This window comes from Saccostrea cucullata, unplaced genomic scaffold (assembly GCF_032062105.1).
Source record: "Saccostrea cucullata isolate Sc308-1 unplaced genomic scaffold, CSIRO_AGI_Scuc_v1 ctg1288, whole genome shotgun sequence".
NCBI classification, from domain to species: Eukaryota; Metazoa; Mollusca; class Bivalvia; order Ostreida; family Ostreidae; genus Saccostrea; species Saccostrea cuccullata.
This window is the reverse complement of record NW_026940095.1, coordinates 29,244-45,938: the sequence shown is the minus strand read 5'-3', so window position 1 is coordinate 45,938 and position 16,695 is coordinate 29,244. Positions and strand designations below refer to the sequence as shown.

The 16,695-nt window shown below is 33.1% G+C and overlaps 1 protein-coding gene across 1 annotated transcript; it reads right to left on the bottom strand.

Moving 5' to 3' along the window:
* Positions 1–3,977: 3,977 nt before the first annotated feature.
* LOC134254761 (caveolin-1-like) lies at positions 3,978–5,353 on the bottom strand. The gene is made up of 2 exons (XM_062737286.1): positions 5,259–5,353; positions 3,978–4,486 (listed from the first exon to the last, which is right to left on the bottom strand). The coding sequence occupies exons 1-2, from the start codon at positions 5,325–5,327 to the stop codon at positions 4,157–4,159; spliced, it is 399 nt and encodes a 132-aa protein (XP_062593270.1). The 5' UTR covers positions 5,328–5,353; the 3' UTR covers positions 3,978–4,156.
* Between the last annotated feature and the right edge of the window lie 11,342 nt (positions 5,354–16,695).

Below are 16,695 nucleotides of genomic sequence, written 5' to 3'. Positions count from 1 at the left end.
TTCTCCTTAAAAGGTATATAGCTATGGTTGTAAATTGAATTTTCGAATCCATAATCAAATTACAGCATTTGAAAGTAAACACTGTACAATGAAAAAATAATTTGATTTGAATTTGCGAGTCCATAATCAAATTCAAGCATTCTAAAGAATACATTGTACAATTCAAAAATTAAGCTGACAATGTTGGTTCCTGATATGTCAGGTCGGATCAGTAATATTGATTTTGTAATAAAGAATGTCAGCAAGTGTAATTTGTGTGAAAGAACAATGAAACTCTTTAAAAAAAATGTTAACAGGTCACTCAAAACTTCCCCACTCCCAACCCCAACCCCTTCAAATGAAAAAGTGAAATATAGTTCATTTGTTGGCAATAATTAGAAATAGGAACAAGAATGCAACAAAATAAATAGTAGTTTTATTCTATTGAATAAAAACGTACAAAGTCTTTTTTCTGTCTTGCTCTGGAAATTAGCAGTAATAGTATCACATTTCTTAATTGTAAAGTCTCGTTAATGGATCGAGTAAATTCATAATAGAGCTTATGGCTAAGTTCTTTTGAAATGATGGAATATTCCACCAATAGACTCATAACATGGTGTACAACAGCAGTTGATACACATCGTGTACATTCGCTGGCAAACTCCGCAGTTAATCTCAATAACTTTGAAGCATGGCGTAAGCATCCAAATATGGACAAAGGCGATGTACGCAAACTCGCAACCCCACTCCATAGCTATACAGCAACTGCAGCAGAAGGTCAGTAATTTGTAACAAAGTCCTTTCCAGAGCTCGAAGCAGGTGTTAGAAAGTTTGAAGCAACAGTCGATACTGTGGGTGCCATCTGGTTCTCCGAAGACGTCATTGAAGAGAAGTGTCTAAAACAAATCATTGAGATTGAGAGGATATTACAAATATCATTATCCATTACAAATATTACAAATAAATTAAGCCAATAGACAATATCCAAAACAATCTAAAAAGAGATTATATATAATCTGTCTCACTGTCAACGAATTCCGTTGACAATTGAAAATATTTACATTTGCAAATGTTTTCCTTTATATAACACTACTGAAAGTAAGCGTATTTATAACTGTATAAATACAGGTACGGGGTCAAGAGGTCATAGATGTGCGTATGGATAAACGTTCGACGTAATTTCTCAGTGACGTCCTAAAGGGTCGACGCGCGTTCAGTGGATTACATACATGCCGTTGGGTTTGAAAAATAATGCATTTCACACATTAAAAGTCACAATCAGGCAAATTTTAGGTATGAATAAGTCACAAATGTAAATATAAGTAATAGGTATCATTTTTTGACTTTTATTGGGATGTCAACCCGTTTTACATTCCAATAAAACTAAAAAAATGATACCTTATTTCTTAAATGTTGACCTCATTGCGGCATTACGTAAAATGTGAGGATTGAGCTATCATTCTATTTTTATGATGCATTCTCATCTTAAAGTTTATAGTTACAGACGGTTAGCCTGTGGAATTGTCAACAACTATTATAACTCAATATAAGATACATATTTGCTTGAAATTCAATGATGCTTCATTTACTATTAGTTTTACATTGTTTTAGTAAATGTCAGTTCACACAGTTACTGTATTGTGATATTTTATCCAGGAAAAGGGATCATTTATATTTATTTGGAATTTAAATTTAATCCGGATAACGTGTAAATATGCTGTAGATGAATTAATTTCATTTAACTACTGTTTGCATAATAAAATTAAACATTTGTAAAAGAAAAAAAAACATACAAACAACTGCTTACCCCCAGATGAGAATTCAGTCCATTAGGATCCCTGTTTTCCAAATCGATCTCTCCAGTTTTGTCAACCATTTTTATTTTTTTTATTCTTTTAACGAAAACTGTGATTGAGATTTGACAGGGTGGACTGTTCAGATTGTTGTGGTGGCTGGTGTCCAAGGCTATACAAAATATACCCCCACGTATTTCTTCTGATCAGTACGAACAGATCCAAGTATTGACTCGGGATTGTTTTATTATTTTTTTTCCTTTTCTTTACCATTGGTCACTTCAATAAATCTCTGATACGCATGCATGACAGTTTGTTTAACCCCTAACAACCATTATTGCAGTTAAATGCCATTTTCGATCCCCAAGGCAAATAGAAAATAGAATTTAAATTTAGATAAAGGATGTCCAAGTATTCGTTCTTTTTTCTGTAATTGTATTTGTTTAAAGACTGGAGTAAGCTATCTTTGCATTGTTCGTTTTTACTATGAATTAGATTGAATCTGAAAAGATATTCATTCAGATTCTTTTAAAACTCGAACAAATTATCAATATTGTCTTTTTTTCCTTGTAGAAAAATGAAAAAATACATATTTACATGTACCAATAAAATTATTAATATTTCAGGAATTTTTGTACATCATATATTTTTTTTTCATTCCCTCATCGATTATGTCCTTATGAACGTGGCCAACTGTGACAGTCAGTGTGTATTTTTCAAACATTCTTTGTATTTAGCTTCTATAGTAGTGAATTTTACCATGGTTCCCTACTTGTAACTGGTTAGTTTTATATTTGTACGTTAAAGGGTATTTGCTAAACAAAGGCGTAGGAAGCTGGAACTATGGATGGGGGCTTAACCCCCCTCCCTTTTTTGCAAATATATACATAATACAGGCATTGAAATTTGGGGTCTACCTTTTTTGTTGGTTTAGCCCCCGCCCCCACTTTCAGTTTGCTTCCGACGCCAATGCTTAAACATACCTGGGTATATCTTTCATCCCGGGGATCCACAAAATAAAATTGGAACCAAAAAACCTTTTGTTTGTATTTTTTAATGCATGCTTTTAAGTATCGTTCGGAAATCAAAGTCTTATTATTTGTACATATAATATGCAGACATAAGTCTTATTTGTGCATGTAATATGCAGACATGTCTTTTTTTGTAAATGTAATATGCAGGTCAATGCAATCATTGTAAATCAGTATATATGTCTTCACTTCATCAAGAGATTCCAGATCATCGTTGGGGATTTGCGGAGACAGTCAAGAGTCATGTTGAACAATAGACCAGAAAACGTATAAATAGTATGATTCAAGTAGAGCTTCGTCCTTTCTTCTGGGGCCTCATTCCTTACAAACTTTAATATGTTATAGGAAGGACTTATGTTTTGTAGATCTATATCACACTTTATTATTATTTTTCAGTATTTCATCGGAAAATAATGTCGATATTAGCAAATCGGATACTCTTACTTTTTTTATCTTTGTCATTTCTCCGTGTCTACCAATAATTACAAAAAATATACATGTACCTATATGTACATGTATGTGCTAAAAAATGAAAGAGATACTCCTATAAGTATTTGGTGATACATATTAGTTCATCTGAATTCAAAATATATTCATATATGTTTTTCCATGCAATTATATACATGTACATGTATCACCTATTTAGAAATTTGTACTGTTTTAATGAAAATTAAGAACTTTCGTTAGGCTAATACTTTTAACCAATCTAATTTCAGTGAACGTGCTCGCGCGTGTCTTCCAAAATTTTTGCATACAGAGCATGTAATTGTTAAGCCTCAAATAAAATGTTTAATATCAAATTGCAAAGTATTTTGTCAAAAGACAAAAGCAGTACACATCCATGCGCATGCTTTCATGCTACAGGTATATATCTCAATTTGACCATTTCGACTTTTGTACGTGTATACTGCTATCATATTGTTTATAAGTTTAAAAAGTGATGAGTTTTAAAGGCTTTGAAACTTTGAATCAAAGCATTTCTTTCAATAAAAATGACCTGCAATTCATTAATCATTTCACTAATTACATGCGCACGCAGATCGACATTGTTTTTTTTTCGTTCCACATATGACTGTACAAAGTATATGCATTGCATTGTGATACTTAAGACAATAAAACAAGACTTGCAAACAATGGGATACTTTATTGAAATGCAAAAGTAGATGCAATATATTGACATTCAACAAAGTTGTATTTGCGCAATTTAAATTATTTCATAACAAAACATACAAAAAGTGTCACTTCTTATTAATCACAGCCATGAGCACGAACGTTCGAGGAAAATAGCAGCTAGACTAGATTGTTACTTCTTCATAGTTACACACATCGTGACTGGGCGAATTAAACAATTAATCAAGTTCTTTTAAAATGATGGAATATTCCACCAATAGACTCATAACACGGTGTACAACAGCAGTTGATACACATCGTGTACATTCGCTGACAAACTCCGCAGTTAATCTCAATAACTTTGAAACATGGGGTAAGCATCCAAATATGGACAAAAGCGATGTACGCAAACTCGCAACCCCACTCCATGGCGATACAGCAACCACAGCAAAACGTCATTATTTTATAACAAAGTCCTTTCCAGAGTTCGAAGCAGGTGTTAGAGAGTTTGAAGCAACAGTCAATACTGTGAGTACCATCTGGTTCTCCGATGACGTCATTGAAGAGCAACGTCTGCAAAACAAGACATTTAATTCACATCCAGTACGTTTGAGAGTTAACAAAAGAGAATAAAATATATTTTTAAGAAAAAATGTTTTACACGGCTAAAATTAGATTATGTGAAGTGAAAAAATGAAGTGTGAAAGTGGATGAATGTGAAAAAATTTCTGTGCAATATTAATATTTGTTAAATGTTTTTACATGGGATTATATGAAATAAAGCAGTAAAGAGAGAGAAAAAAATTGCTGCTATGCCATTTTTATGCTTAAAACTTGAGGATATGCATGCAACAAAGATAATTAAATTCAGACATTATTCGTCTGATGTGGTCATCCATTATTAACTAATTGATGAGGGTTCAAATCAAGGCATTGTCCCGATTATAGGATGTTTTGCAATACACTGTTTCCAGGGGAACTTGATAACAATTAATATTAATAATCAATTTTCAAAGCGGACTTATTTTTAAGGCATTTCATCTAAATTTTATGATGTATAATAATTACATTTATATTAACATAAAACCATATTACTTTGAAAGAAATGTTTTGTTTGTTTTTTCAATAGAGATATTCATTAAAGTCTTTTTGTTAAAATAACATGTACAGTGTATCATTCGAGACACTTTACACTAACTTTGTCTAATTTAATAGGAGAGGAAAATGAGATATCAAAAATAAATATTTCTTTAAAATTTTCAATTTTAAAATAAATTAACATATAATTAAAAAATATATTTTTAATCTTCAATTATTTCTTCTTCTATTGAAACAAAACCCCTACCCCTAGATGACTGTTCAGTCCGTTGGGGTCTCGGTTGACCAAGTCAATCTCTCCGGTTTTATCCGCCATTTTCTTTTTCGTCTGTCTTCGCGGATCAGTAGTTCAGCTGGAGTACTCAGGGCGATACTGGGAATGAAACGTATGAAGCAATGGTCAAAAAAAGTTTATAGTATACGCTGTATTTGTTTACTTCTGTTGTCCTTAGCAATCAAAACAAGACATTTTAACCAATATTCAACTCTAAGGTCTAGTGGTCATTGATACAAAAGATGTTTGTATTGAAACTGTAATGTGAAAGCGATGGGTCAATAAGAATCGATCACTTTAGGTTAAAACTTGTTCTATATCTTTAAATGGGTGAATTACAATAGCAAGTCAATATTTCTGGTTGGAAAAGGACTTATAAAATGAGAAAGAAAAACAACTGGTTTTAGTAACTATAAACAGTGTATTGATTTAATCTGAGTATATGCACGTATAGATTGTATACATACAAAACACTGTACATATTCCATGTTCTGTGTAAATTCCAGGGATTTTTTTTTCATATGATTAAATCAATGTGAATAGACAAAAGTATGTCTTACATGTAAAATCCAAAGAGAAGATTTCTTTTTAAATACGAGAATTAGTTTACAATTCATTTACTAGTATTTATATATTTTTATCATTTGGAAAGACCTGGGGATGTGTTTTGTATAAAATACACGAAATCATCTTTCTTACTTACATACAGTACTTTTCCTATAAAGGTTTTTCTGAATGTCGTTTTCTTACTTTATTAAATATCAATTTTATTTATTCATTACAGCAATCAAAAAACCAACACTATATCGCTAAAAATAACCCATATCATATTTCATCTCTGTACAATCAATGCCTAAAAACGAATAAAAAGTATCTTTAAAAAAGTACTCTCTCTCTCTCTTTCTCTCTCTCTCTCTGTATTTTATCTATTTTAACTAGTATTGGTAGAAATTAATTCCTTGAAGCAACAAACACTATAAAGTACATGTATGGTGCATAGTATGTACCTAGTTACAAGTTTGTCCTGTGCAATAAATCGTTAGATACATTTAAATGAAAATGAGAACATTTCACGGCCAGTTCTTTAGAAATACAAAACAAAAAACAAGGCATGAAAGCTGAAGTTTAAACACCAATTAGATATTGATTGAATTCATTCAATTTCTATAATTGTTGGTCCATTGTCGACTGCCTGACATCGATCTATTCACGTCAAGTTTTGAGTGACCGAGCGAAATGTAATTCTATGTTACGGTTCCTTTATATTAGATTCACCAGGACTGATGGACATTTGTACAGTCTTTAAATTTCACTTTTTTGAATCTATCAAAACAATTTTTTAAAGAGAAATTTCATATTTAAAAAAAAAATCTTGACTAAACTTTTTTGTCTGACAGGTTATATGTCGATATCATTTCAAAATTTAATGACATAATTATCATTAAAAAGAATGGGAAAGTCTTGATATTTTTTAAATTATGACATCTTAGTGGTATTACTCTTTAATTATGGCATTGGCAGTGACATTTTAATATTTATGTAACACCCGGCCGCTCTCTCTTTTTCTCTCTCTCTTTCTCTCCCTCACATAAAGTCCTTAATCTAGACAACGATCTTATATAACGTTCTCTCTTACTTCTCCCTTTATTTACCTCTTGTCTATCTTTCAAAATATGTTACGTCACTAATAACCGGAAAAATGCAAAGGTGTTGAATTGATCTGACTTTCGCCATGGTGTAAATAATTAAACATCTCGAACCTGTCCGTGCTTGAACGGCTCTGAAAGTTAATAGGCCCAGGGACCTGAGGAATTGCTATTTCTTGAAATCTATATGTAAAAGCGACTCGGAGCATGCAGAAATTGATTACAGTTTGTCACATATTTCGACTTAATGAACAGATGAAGTTGTCAAATAAAGAAATTAACCTTCTTCTACATGAAGTAAAGTTTATGTCATTTAGTTAGTTTAATTTTCTACTGAATACGAGTACGGCGGATCGAGTGAAAACCGAGACAATAATTGTTTTTTTTTTTTTTTGTTTTTTTTTGGTTTTTTTTTTTTTGTTTTTTGTTTGTTTGTTTGTTTGTTTTTTGTGCAGTTATACTTGAACAAATTCATTTCTGAATGGTTACTATCATAATGATGAATTCCAAATTTGCCTTTGAAAATATGTAACAATGTACATTTGATAGCGTAGAATTAAGGAAAACATAATTCAATGTGACAGTTTTACAGGGTGGATTTCTTCGGGGTGGATGGGTGGGTGGGGGTGGGGGGTTCAACTCAACGCAGATAATTCAATATGTTGTAGGGTGGATTAAAAGATCTGTGTTTCCTTGGCAGGTTGACCAAGGTCATTTTTCTATATTTTATCATTAAAAAATAAGTCCAGAAATTTCAAGGTCCGAATCTCCCCGACCCCCTTTCATCTCTAATCCCGCCATATATTTTCATATCCATCTAAAACTTTTGAAATGCTGTATAGTCCGACACCATTTTTTACTATGTTAAAGTAAAAGTTGCAAAGGGCACAATTGAATACTTTTTGTCAAGGTTTGAGGAATGTGCCATGGGACAATCTTATTTCGTTAAATTGTATACATCTTAAGTGTGTTTTCAAATAAATTGAATCTAATCCTTTTAAGTACTATTCCTAGGATTTAACGCTCATGCCGAGGGCGAGATCGAAGTCAAGATTTGACAGAAAAAATAAATTCGAATTGTTTTCACCAAGGACCTCCCTAGGAGAGGTTCCCACCCTTAAGAAAGAAATTTATAAAAACATTTTTTAATTATAAAAAAAGTGAGTACACGTCTTTCGAAAATTAATAGAAATAAATGTACTGACATTCACAGCAAAAACTGCACATGACATATATACAATACAGAGTATACAGGGTTTTTTTTGTTATGTTCAATGTCGGACAAAAAATTTCTAATGAATGACTAACCTTTCTATAACCAGTGGATGTGGCTTTTAACCGCGATTTTTCTATAGTTTTCAAACCATGTGTTATCGAGACATACAAAGAGAGGTAAGTCAAACGGATTTTTTGTTAAACACCCTTCCATATAAACTCTTCTTTGCTTTCATAAATGAACAATATATTAACTAAATTGCTCAGTTTTGGAGAACAGTAACTTAGCGTTGGTTTGTATTTATTTACTTTTTTGTTTTGTTTAACATCCTCCTCGAGAATATTTCACTGATATGGAGAAGCCACCATGCACTGACCGGTGGAGGACTATTAATAGTACTAAATACTCAGCAGGGCCATTGAGCAGTGAGCGATCCTTTTCGTGCCAGCACATCCTGCCACACCGGTCCTTGTTTACCGGTATACAGTCTCATCTGAAGGACGGTCTTCAAGTAACATGCAATGAAATGATACCCTATCTAGAACAAACGCTCTAACCACTGCGCAACTTCAGGCGATAATGACTGCATGTATAAGTTGATACAGAAAATGTTGATCTTAATGTATATCTGCATTGTTCATAATTACGAGTATATAACTGAGAGAAATACATGATAAACCGATATTTTAATTTCTGCACTTTTGAGTTTGTCTCTCTTTAACTACATGGAGAAAAAGAGACCCATCAGCCTTAACGCTCACCCACAGGGGCTTGCTCCCGGCGTGTAATAATTATTTATCTAAAAAAATCATATACCGTAATAATAAAACTACAGTTTTATTATTACGGTATATGATTTAAAAAAAAATAATTATTGCACGCCGGGAACAAGCCCCTATGGCTCACCTGAGTCAATGACCTGGCAGAGCGTTTTTGAAATTCTCGTACCTGTAAATATTTTAAACATTAATTGTAACTCCACATCGTGTCACTTTCATATCAATAGAATCAAAGTGTTTTGAAAAAAATCTTGTTCTTGTTTGTGGGAGGATATTTAATGTACACATGCGATACGTAAAATTTTCATCTCTCATTTCCTCGGGGCTCGTTAAAAATACATTCTCTACACACCACAAATGAATATAACATTTTTTACTTTTAATTTGATCCCATAAGCATTTTGTTTTGACTGCCTTCTCTGTGTATTGATAACGAGCATTAAGTTTCCTAACATTAGCTATGATTATATTCAAATATTCGGTATTTTAAATATGCTCGTTCAGTTCGTACTTTCATTTTTTAAAAAAAAAATCTGACCGGGGTGGGGGTGGGGGTTGTTCTTGTGTAGCTTGTCTTTAGCAGTAAAGAAGAATCAATCTGCTGAAATCTCTGCTTCAAAAAATTACTTCAAAAACATTGCCCGAGCGCTGTTCATAGTCTTACAACCTAATTAAAATGAGATGTTAGATCTGCTCGCATACACCTTACACTAGCACTCTCATAGAGGGTCACATCAGAGGTCAAATTCGGAACAGCTCTAGACTTATTTGCTTCAACACTATACGATGATTTTGCAGGCGACGGTTTGATTGGTTGATAGAATTTGACCTCTGACGTGACCCTCAATGGAATGTTATTAGATGTTAGTGTAGCGAGTATGCGAATGGATCTAACATCTTATTTTAATGAGAATGCTAGTCTTACTTCTTTTGTTTGTAAATTGTCAGAATTAGCATTGCAAAAAATTTAATCGCAACTTGGAAAACCTTCAATTTTCAGGGGTTTACATTAAATAAATTTGAAAAAAGACAATTAATCTTTCCCTTCTATAAAATAAAGAATGAAGACCGTACTACTGTAAAATAAAATGTTTAATATTATTATTTTTACAGCATTCACTGTAAAATCAGAACAGACTTTTAATATCACAGTTGGTTTGACATATAATTTATAAAATAAAGCAAGAATCTGCTCAACAGAGCAACGAATATATTTAGTCTCTTGAAAAAAGTTGCAATCTAGTTCATCTGATCATTTTTTAAAATGATGGAATATACCACCAATGGCCTCAAAACATGGCGTGCAACAGCAGTTGATACACATCGTGTAAATTCTCTGGCAAATTCCGCAATTAATTTCCACAACTTTGATGCAAGGTGTAAGCATCCAAATATGGACAAAGGCAATGTACGCAAACTCGCAACCCCACTCCATGGCGATACAGCAACCACAGCAAAATGTCATTATTTTATAGCAGAGTCCTTTCCAGAGCTCGAAGCAGGTGTTGGACAGTTTGAAGACACAGTCGATACTGTGGGTGCCATCTGGTTCTCCGATGACGTCATTGAAGAGCAACGTCTGCAAATAAAACAAAATTAAGATATTATTATTTTCAGTCAAAAGGAAGGACGACATATTCCATATAGCATTTCTCTCGATTGTTTTTTCTGAGAAAATATATGTTACATTAAAGTTTTAGAATTCACAGACGAAAAGTCTTTGTGAAATATAACTTCTCATACACTGTTTAGGGGTTTTATGCTTACGGATATAATTTCGCGCCCATGCATCCTAAAGAACGAACGATTTTTTAAATTCCAATTTCATCTACTTTTTATCCATTACCTATATTTTGAAGTATCGGTGGGGGGGGGGGGGGGGGGGTTCAAAGTAAAAAAAAATGTGATAAAAGTTTGGCCTTAGAAAAAAACACACAATTTCATCTCTCAAACAAAGATAGGACTTTGTAGTTTGGACAATTTTCCATACATTTTTCTAGTTAATATGTTAATTATTCATCCCTGAAAAACAACTAATGTTTTTCCCTTTCTTTTTTTTCTTTAGTATATAGATATTAAGCGTCTAAAATTGTGTCATATAGCATATTATTTTTAGTTTTTAGAAGTTTCAAAAATTTTCTGTATTTTCTAAAGCAATGTAATTTCAAAAAATTTTGATAAAGGGAAAAGTAAATTACTTGGTTTACAAATGAAAAAAATAACCTAAAAAGGCGGAAGAGATAAAGGTGGGAGATTGACTGCAAAATAAAAATTATAATGCAAAATATGAATTCATAATGTATGTTAAAAGTTAAAAAAAAAAAATACAAAACTTACCCCGAGATGGGAATTTAGCCCATTTGGATCTCTGTTACTGAGATCAATTTCTCCAGTTTTATCAGTCATTTTAGATAGTGATTCGATGCGTTTCAGTGAGTTGAATAATCTCCAATGGGCCCCTAGGGACCTTATATAAGGACTCACACCCTACTGTGTCCGTTGTCCACGAAACAAAACAAACACTGAATTATTAACGATATCCTGGTAAAAAGTAATGTGTCCGAACGTGTTTCGTAATTAACTGACCGGGACACCTAGCACAACTAATTAATATATACAAAAGGTTTGTTAGGATAAAAGCGGTGATAATTAATAGAAATTCTTTAATTTGAAAAGATGTTGAAATGAACATTTATTTCAAATCAATAGTAAATTTATAAGGAAATTTGAAGTGGAAATAATGAAGTTGGATATAAAGTCGATTTTTTTTTTAATTAACAACTCATTGCAGCAATGTCAGATTTACTTTTATAATAAATCTAATCACAGAGAAAATACCCATGCGTATAGCTTTTAAATAGATAAACAAATAATAAATTATAAGCCTTATGAAATAAAAATGAATTTATTTATTATTAAGTATAATTAATTTATTTCTTTATTTAAACTACCCATTTACACAAGTTAGATGAATGACTTTTATCCGTTTCGAAACAAATTGTATTGGTTTATCAAATAATTAATATTCATATTTCTGGTCAAGGTAAAGAATTCATTTTAAAAGTTTTTTTTCTATTGTATAATATATCTTACATACCGGTAATAAATGCAAGTTGCGACCTAAATGTAGATCTTACATGTCGTATTCTTTAAGATGGATTCTGTTAATTCCAACCCCCCTCCCAATAGCTTTTAATTTATATTCATAAATTAAACGATAAAAATAAAATCAATATACATATGACTGTATTGAAAACAACGACTTGTTCTTCTGCAACTATCTATCCAGTATCTCTCAGCACTCTCAGGGTATTAAACATTTTTTTCAATCCAGGAGTTTGTACAAGTGTACATGTATTTACCTGTATGGATGTACAATTTATAAGGTCTTCTATACTAGTATTTGCCTGATAAACTGCAAAATAATTGAAAAGCTTTAAGGTTCATAAAACCTCTGCTCACTGATATAAAATGTTTCTTAAACTTAAATCATTTTGTGAAGTAAAATACAAACTATTAAAGCATGGTTTGCAGGGCAAAATTGGACAAAAAAGACACTTCAACTTGACAAATTTATAAAGGAATAATGTACATTGATGTCATGAAGAGTTATCTCTCTTACAGAGTATCGATGTACCTTAAGCATCCATTACCATTACGCGAGAGAGAGAGAGAGATGTTTGTAATATTTAATGCTTTTCCTCCTTTAAGAGTTTGTTCTGTCCAGGTAACGTGGGATATTCTTAAGGTACCGACGGAGGGGTATAATTGTTAGGCGGATTAGACTGCTTAAGGCCGCATATTATCCACCAAACTGTAACGCTGATGTCAATCCGACAGTCTGCTAATTAATTCCTTTGTATATGAATCAAATTCATTCATGTAAATACAATGAAATCTGTGTAAGATTTCATAGACGATTTATGAACATACATAAATAGGTACATTTATTATATATAATTACGTGTATTTATAGATTGAGAACCTGAAAGTGTCTATTAATCGTTTTTTTCGTAATTCAGACAGCGTATATGAAACATATAGATAATCATGTGATATATCGAGGACAAATCTGGAAAAAGTAAGTTGAAGTTAAATGTTCTACGCGTAACCTTGCATTGTTTGCATGCAAGTAATGACGATTATAGACAGATAAAAATAAAATTTGGTTTAGAAACTTAAAATTTGAAAACTCTGAAAAACATTCATGTCCAAACTTTTTTCTTGATTTTGATCTAAAAAGAAAATATGAGAGGAAAATAAACTATATGTTTCAAAATAAACAAACCAATCAAATAAAAATTAATAAAAATAAATGTGTTAAGTACAAAGCAGTGTAATCATTCAGAAACATACTTAGTATCATCAACAAAACCTTGCAAAATATCGACATGTTGCTAAGGTTAAGTTTCTTAGCCCGATATTTTCTATTCATGAACCGAACAATTAAAATGAATGATTAATTTATTTTTTGAGAAAATATATGCCTACATCGGTGTAAAAAAGAACTTTTAATTAATTTATCATATCTTATATACGTATTGATTTTATTTGAGTACAAAATGTCGTGCAGGCAATATTCTCATTTTCTATGTTCATGCAACTAAACGGCATCTCTTAAATACGATCGGGTATCACAGGAGATAAATCAATATCATAATTATTGTTTTTGTGATTCAGACACGTAGATGTGAACACCAGTGTATTGAATGAATAACTATATTAATTTTTCATCAGCAATCGATCATTTTGTACATCTAGCATGACTGGTTGATAAATTTTCTTGTCATTTCATATCAATATTCAGCAAAAGAGTGAGAGGTGTATATTTGATTGAATTTGTAATTTTTATCGAAAATTATGTACAATGGTTAAATAAAAATTAGCTGTGACTATAGATACAGAACTTTGGGGATAACAAAACAATTAATAGATTCAATTTCTTGGAAGTTTCTTATTTGGTGACCTATATCACATGTTTGCATTACTGTGAAAGAGATAATATGTTGACACCTACGACCGGTAGGGCGAGCGTTAATACTTAATACAGTATTCCGTTTTAATTAAGGTCGGGCTCGTCCAACCGCACATGACATTTAGTGCGTCCATTAGAATACAATTTATTTACTATTTATCTATATTGATCTATATTATTTACTTATTCATTTCAACAAGGCGATTATTTTTTTGTTGTTGTTGAACTTTTACCTTGTCCTACGTCCGTCTGTCTGTGCAAACGTGTCCGGTCCATATCTTTCTTACGGAGGGACATTAGAATCTACTACTCCATACAAAGATTGCTCATGACCTAGGGGTGTGTCATGACCTTGATCCAAGGTCATTTGGGTAAGTTCAAGGTCACTGGAAGAAAAAGTTCATAATTCGTGTCCGGTCCATATCTTTCTTATGGATAAACTTGGTAGGTTCTCATTTCACACAAAGATTGCCCATGATCCAAGGGTGTGTCATGACCTTGACCCAAGGTCATTTGGGGAAGTTCAAGGTCACTGGAAGAAAAAGTTCATAATTCGTGTCCGGTCTACATCTTTTTTATGGATAAACTTGGTAGGTTCTCATTTCATGCAAAGATTGCCCATGACCCAAGGGTGTGTCATGACCTTGACCCAAGGTCACTTGAGGAAGTTCAAGGTCACTGGAAGAAAAAGTTCATAATTCGTGTCCGGTCCATATCCTTCTTATGGATAAACTTGGTAGGTTCTCATTTCATGCAAAGATTGCCCATGACCCAAGGGTGTGTCATGTCCTTGACCCAAGGTCATTTGGGGAAGTTCAAGGTCACTGGAAGAAAAATTTCATAATTTGTGTCCGGTCCATATCTTTCTTATGGATAAATTTGGTAGGTTCTCAAATCACACAAAGATTGCCCTTGACCCAAGGGTGTGTCATGACCTTGACCCAAGTTCATTTGGGGAAGTTCAAGGTCTCTGGAAGAAAACGTTCATAATTCATGTCCGGTCTACATCTTTTTTATGGATAAACTTGGTAGGTTCTCATTCTACACAAGGATTGCCCATGACCAAAGGGTTTGTCATGACCTTGACCCAAGGTAATTTGGGGAAGTTCAAGGTCATTGGAAGAAAAATTTCATAATTCATGTGTGATACATATCTTTATTATGGAAAAACTTACTTCTGAAAAAAACCCAGCGGGGGGTATTTTGTCCCGTTTGGACAGTTCTAGTTCATTTCATCAACGGGATTTAATTTTTGTTGAACATTTATTGTTATTCTCGCGAGAACGTAACTTAAAAAATCGATGCACTGTGGGTGCAGAAAAACTCGTTTGGATCAATGTGTACGTCCGAAATGTCTCTTTGCCTAGGCGTTGTCGTTAGAGGTCGCTGTACTCGCTATAATGTATAATCTCCTTGTAGCGAAGTTTGGGACACATGCACTTGTTTCCGAATTAAATTTTAAACCCATAGTAAAATAATAACATAAGGTATCTAACTCCGAATTACAATGAGTACCTCCTCCTCGGAAACGCACTCAGAGGATATGCATTTACATATTGTTTATAACCATTATCTTCTACGATAATTTATCTACACAACCATTTATGGCATGCATGTCTTTGTTTTCTTTCATCTCCATCAGCATCAAAACTCTGCTCGCCTAGTGGAAAAAGTTGAATTCAACCATGACGGACAAAGAGCAATATTTAAAAACAAGAGGCCCAGGGGCCACAGCGCTCACCTGAGCACATCGACTAGGAAAAAGCACATATCAGATCAGAACTGAAAGTTTACTTGGGGGGGGGGCTTGAATTTTAACCCCCCAAGGGGTCATGATTTGAACAAACTAGAATCTACACTACCTGAGAATGATTCCATTCAAATAGAAAAATATCACTAATCATGGCTTTGAAGTACTTGAAAAGAAAATTTTAAAAGGTTTCCCTATATATCCTTATGTAAAACTTTGGTCGGCCATTTTGGCCCCACCCTAGCCCCGGGGGTCATGATTTGAACAAACTTGAATCTACACTACCTGAGGATGATTCCACATGAGTTTCATCTTTCCTGACCCAGTGGTTCTTGAGAAGAAGATTTTTAAAGATATTTCCTATATATTCCTATGTAAAACTTTGGTCGGCCATTTTGGACCCACCCTAGCCCCAGGGGTCATGATTTGAACAAACTAGAATCTACACTACCTGAGGATGATTCCACATGAGTTTCATCTTTCCTGACCCAGTGGTTCTTGAGAAGAAGATTTTTAAAGATTTTTCATATATATTCCTATTTAAAACTTTGGTCGGCCATTTTGGACCCACCCTAGCCCCAGGGGTCATGATTTGATTAAACTTGAATCTACACTACCTGAGGATGATTCCACAAGAGTTCCATCTTTCCTGGCCCTCTGGTTCTTGAGAAAAAGATTTTTAAAGATTTTTCCTATATATTCCTTTGTAAAACTTTAGTCGGCCATTTTGGACCCCGCCTAGCCCCAGGGGTCATGATTTGAAGAAGTTAGAATCTAAACTACCTGAGGATGATTCCACATGAGTTTCATCTTTCCTGACCCAGTGGTTCTTGAGAAAAAGATTATTAAAGATTTTTCCTTTACATTCCTATGTAAAACTTTGGTCGGCCATTTTGGACCCACCCTAGCCCCGAGGGTCATGATTTGAATAAACTTGAGTCTACACTACCTGAGGATGATTCCACATGAGTTTCATCATTCCTGTCTCAATGGTTCTTGAGAAGAAGATTTTTAAAGATTTTTCTTTTATATTCCTATGTAAAA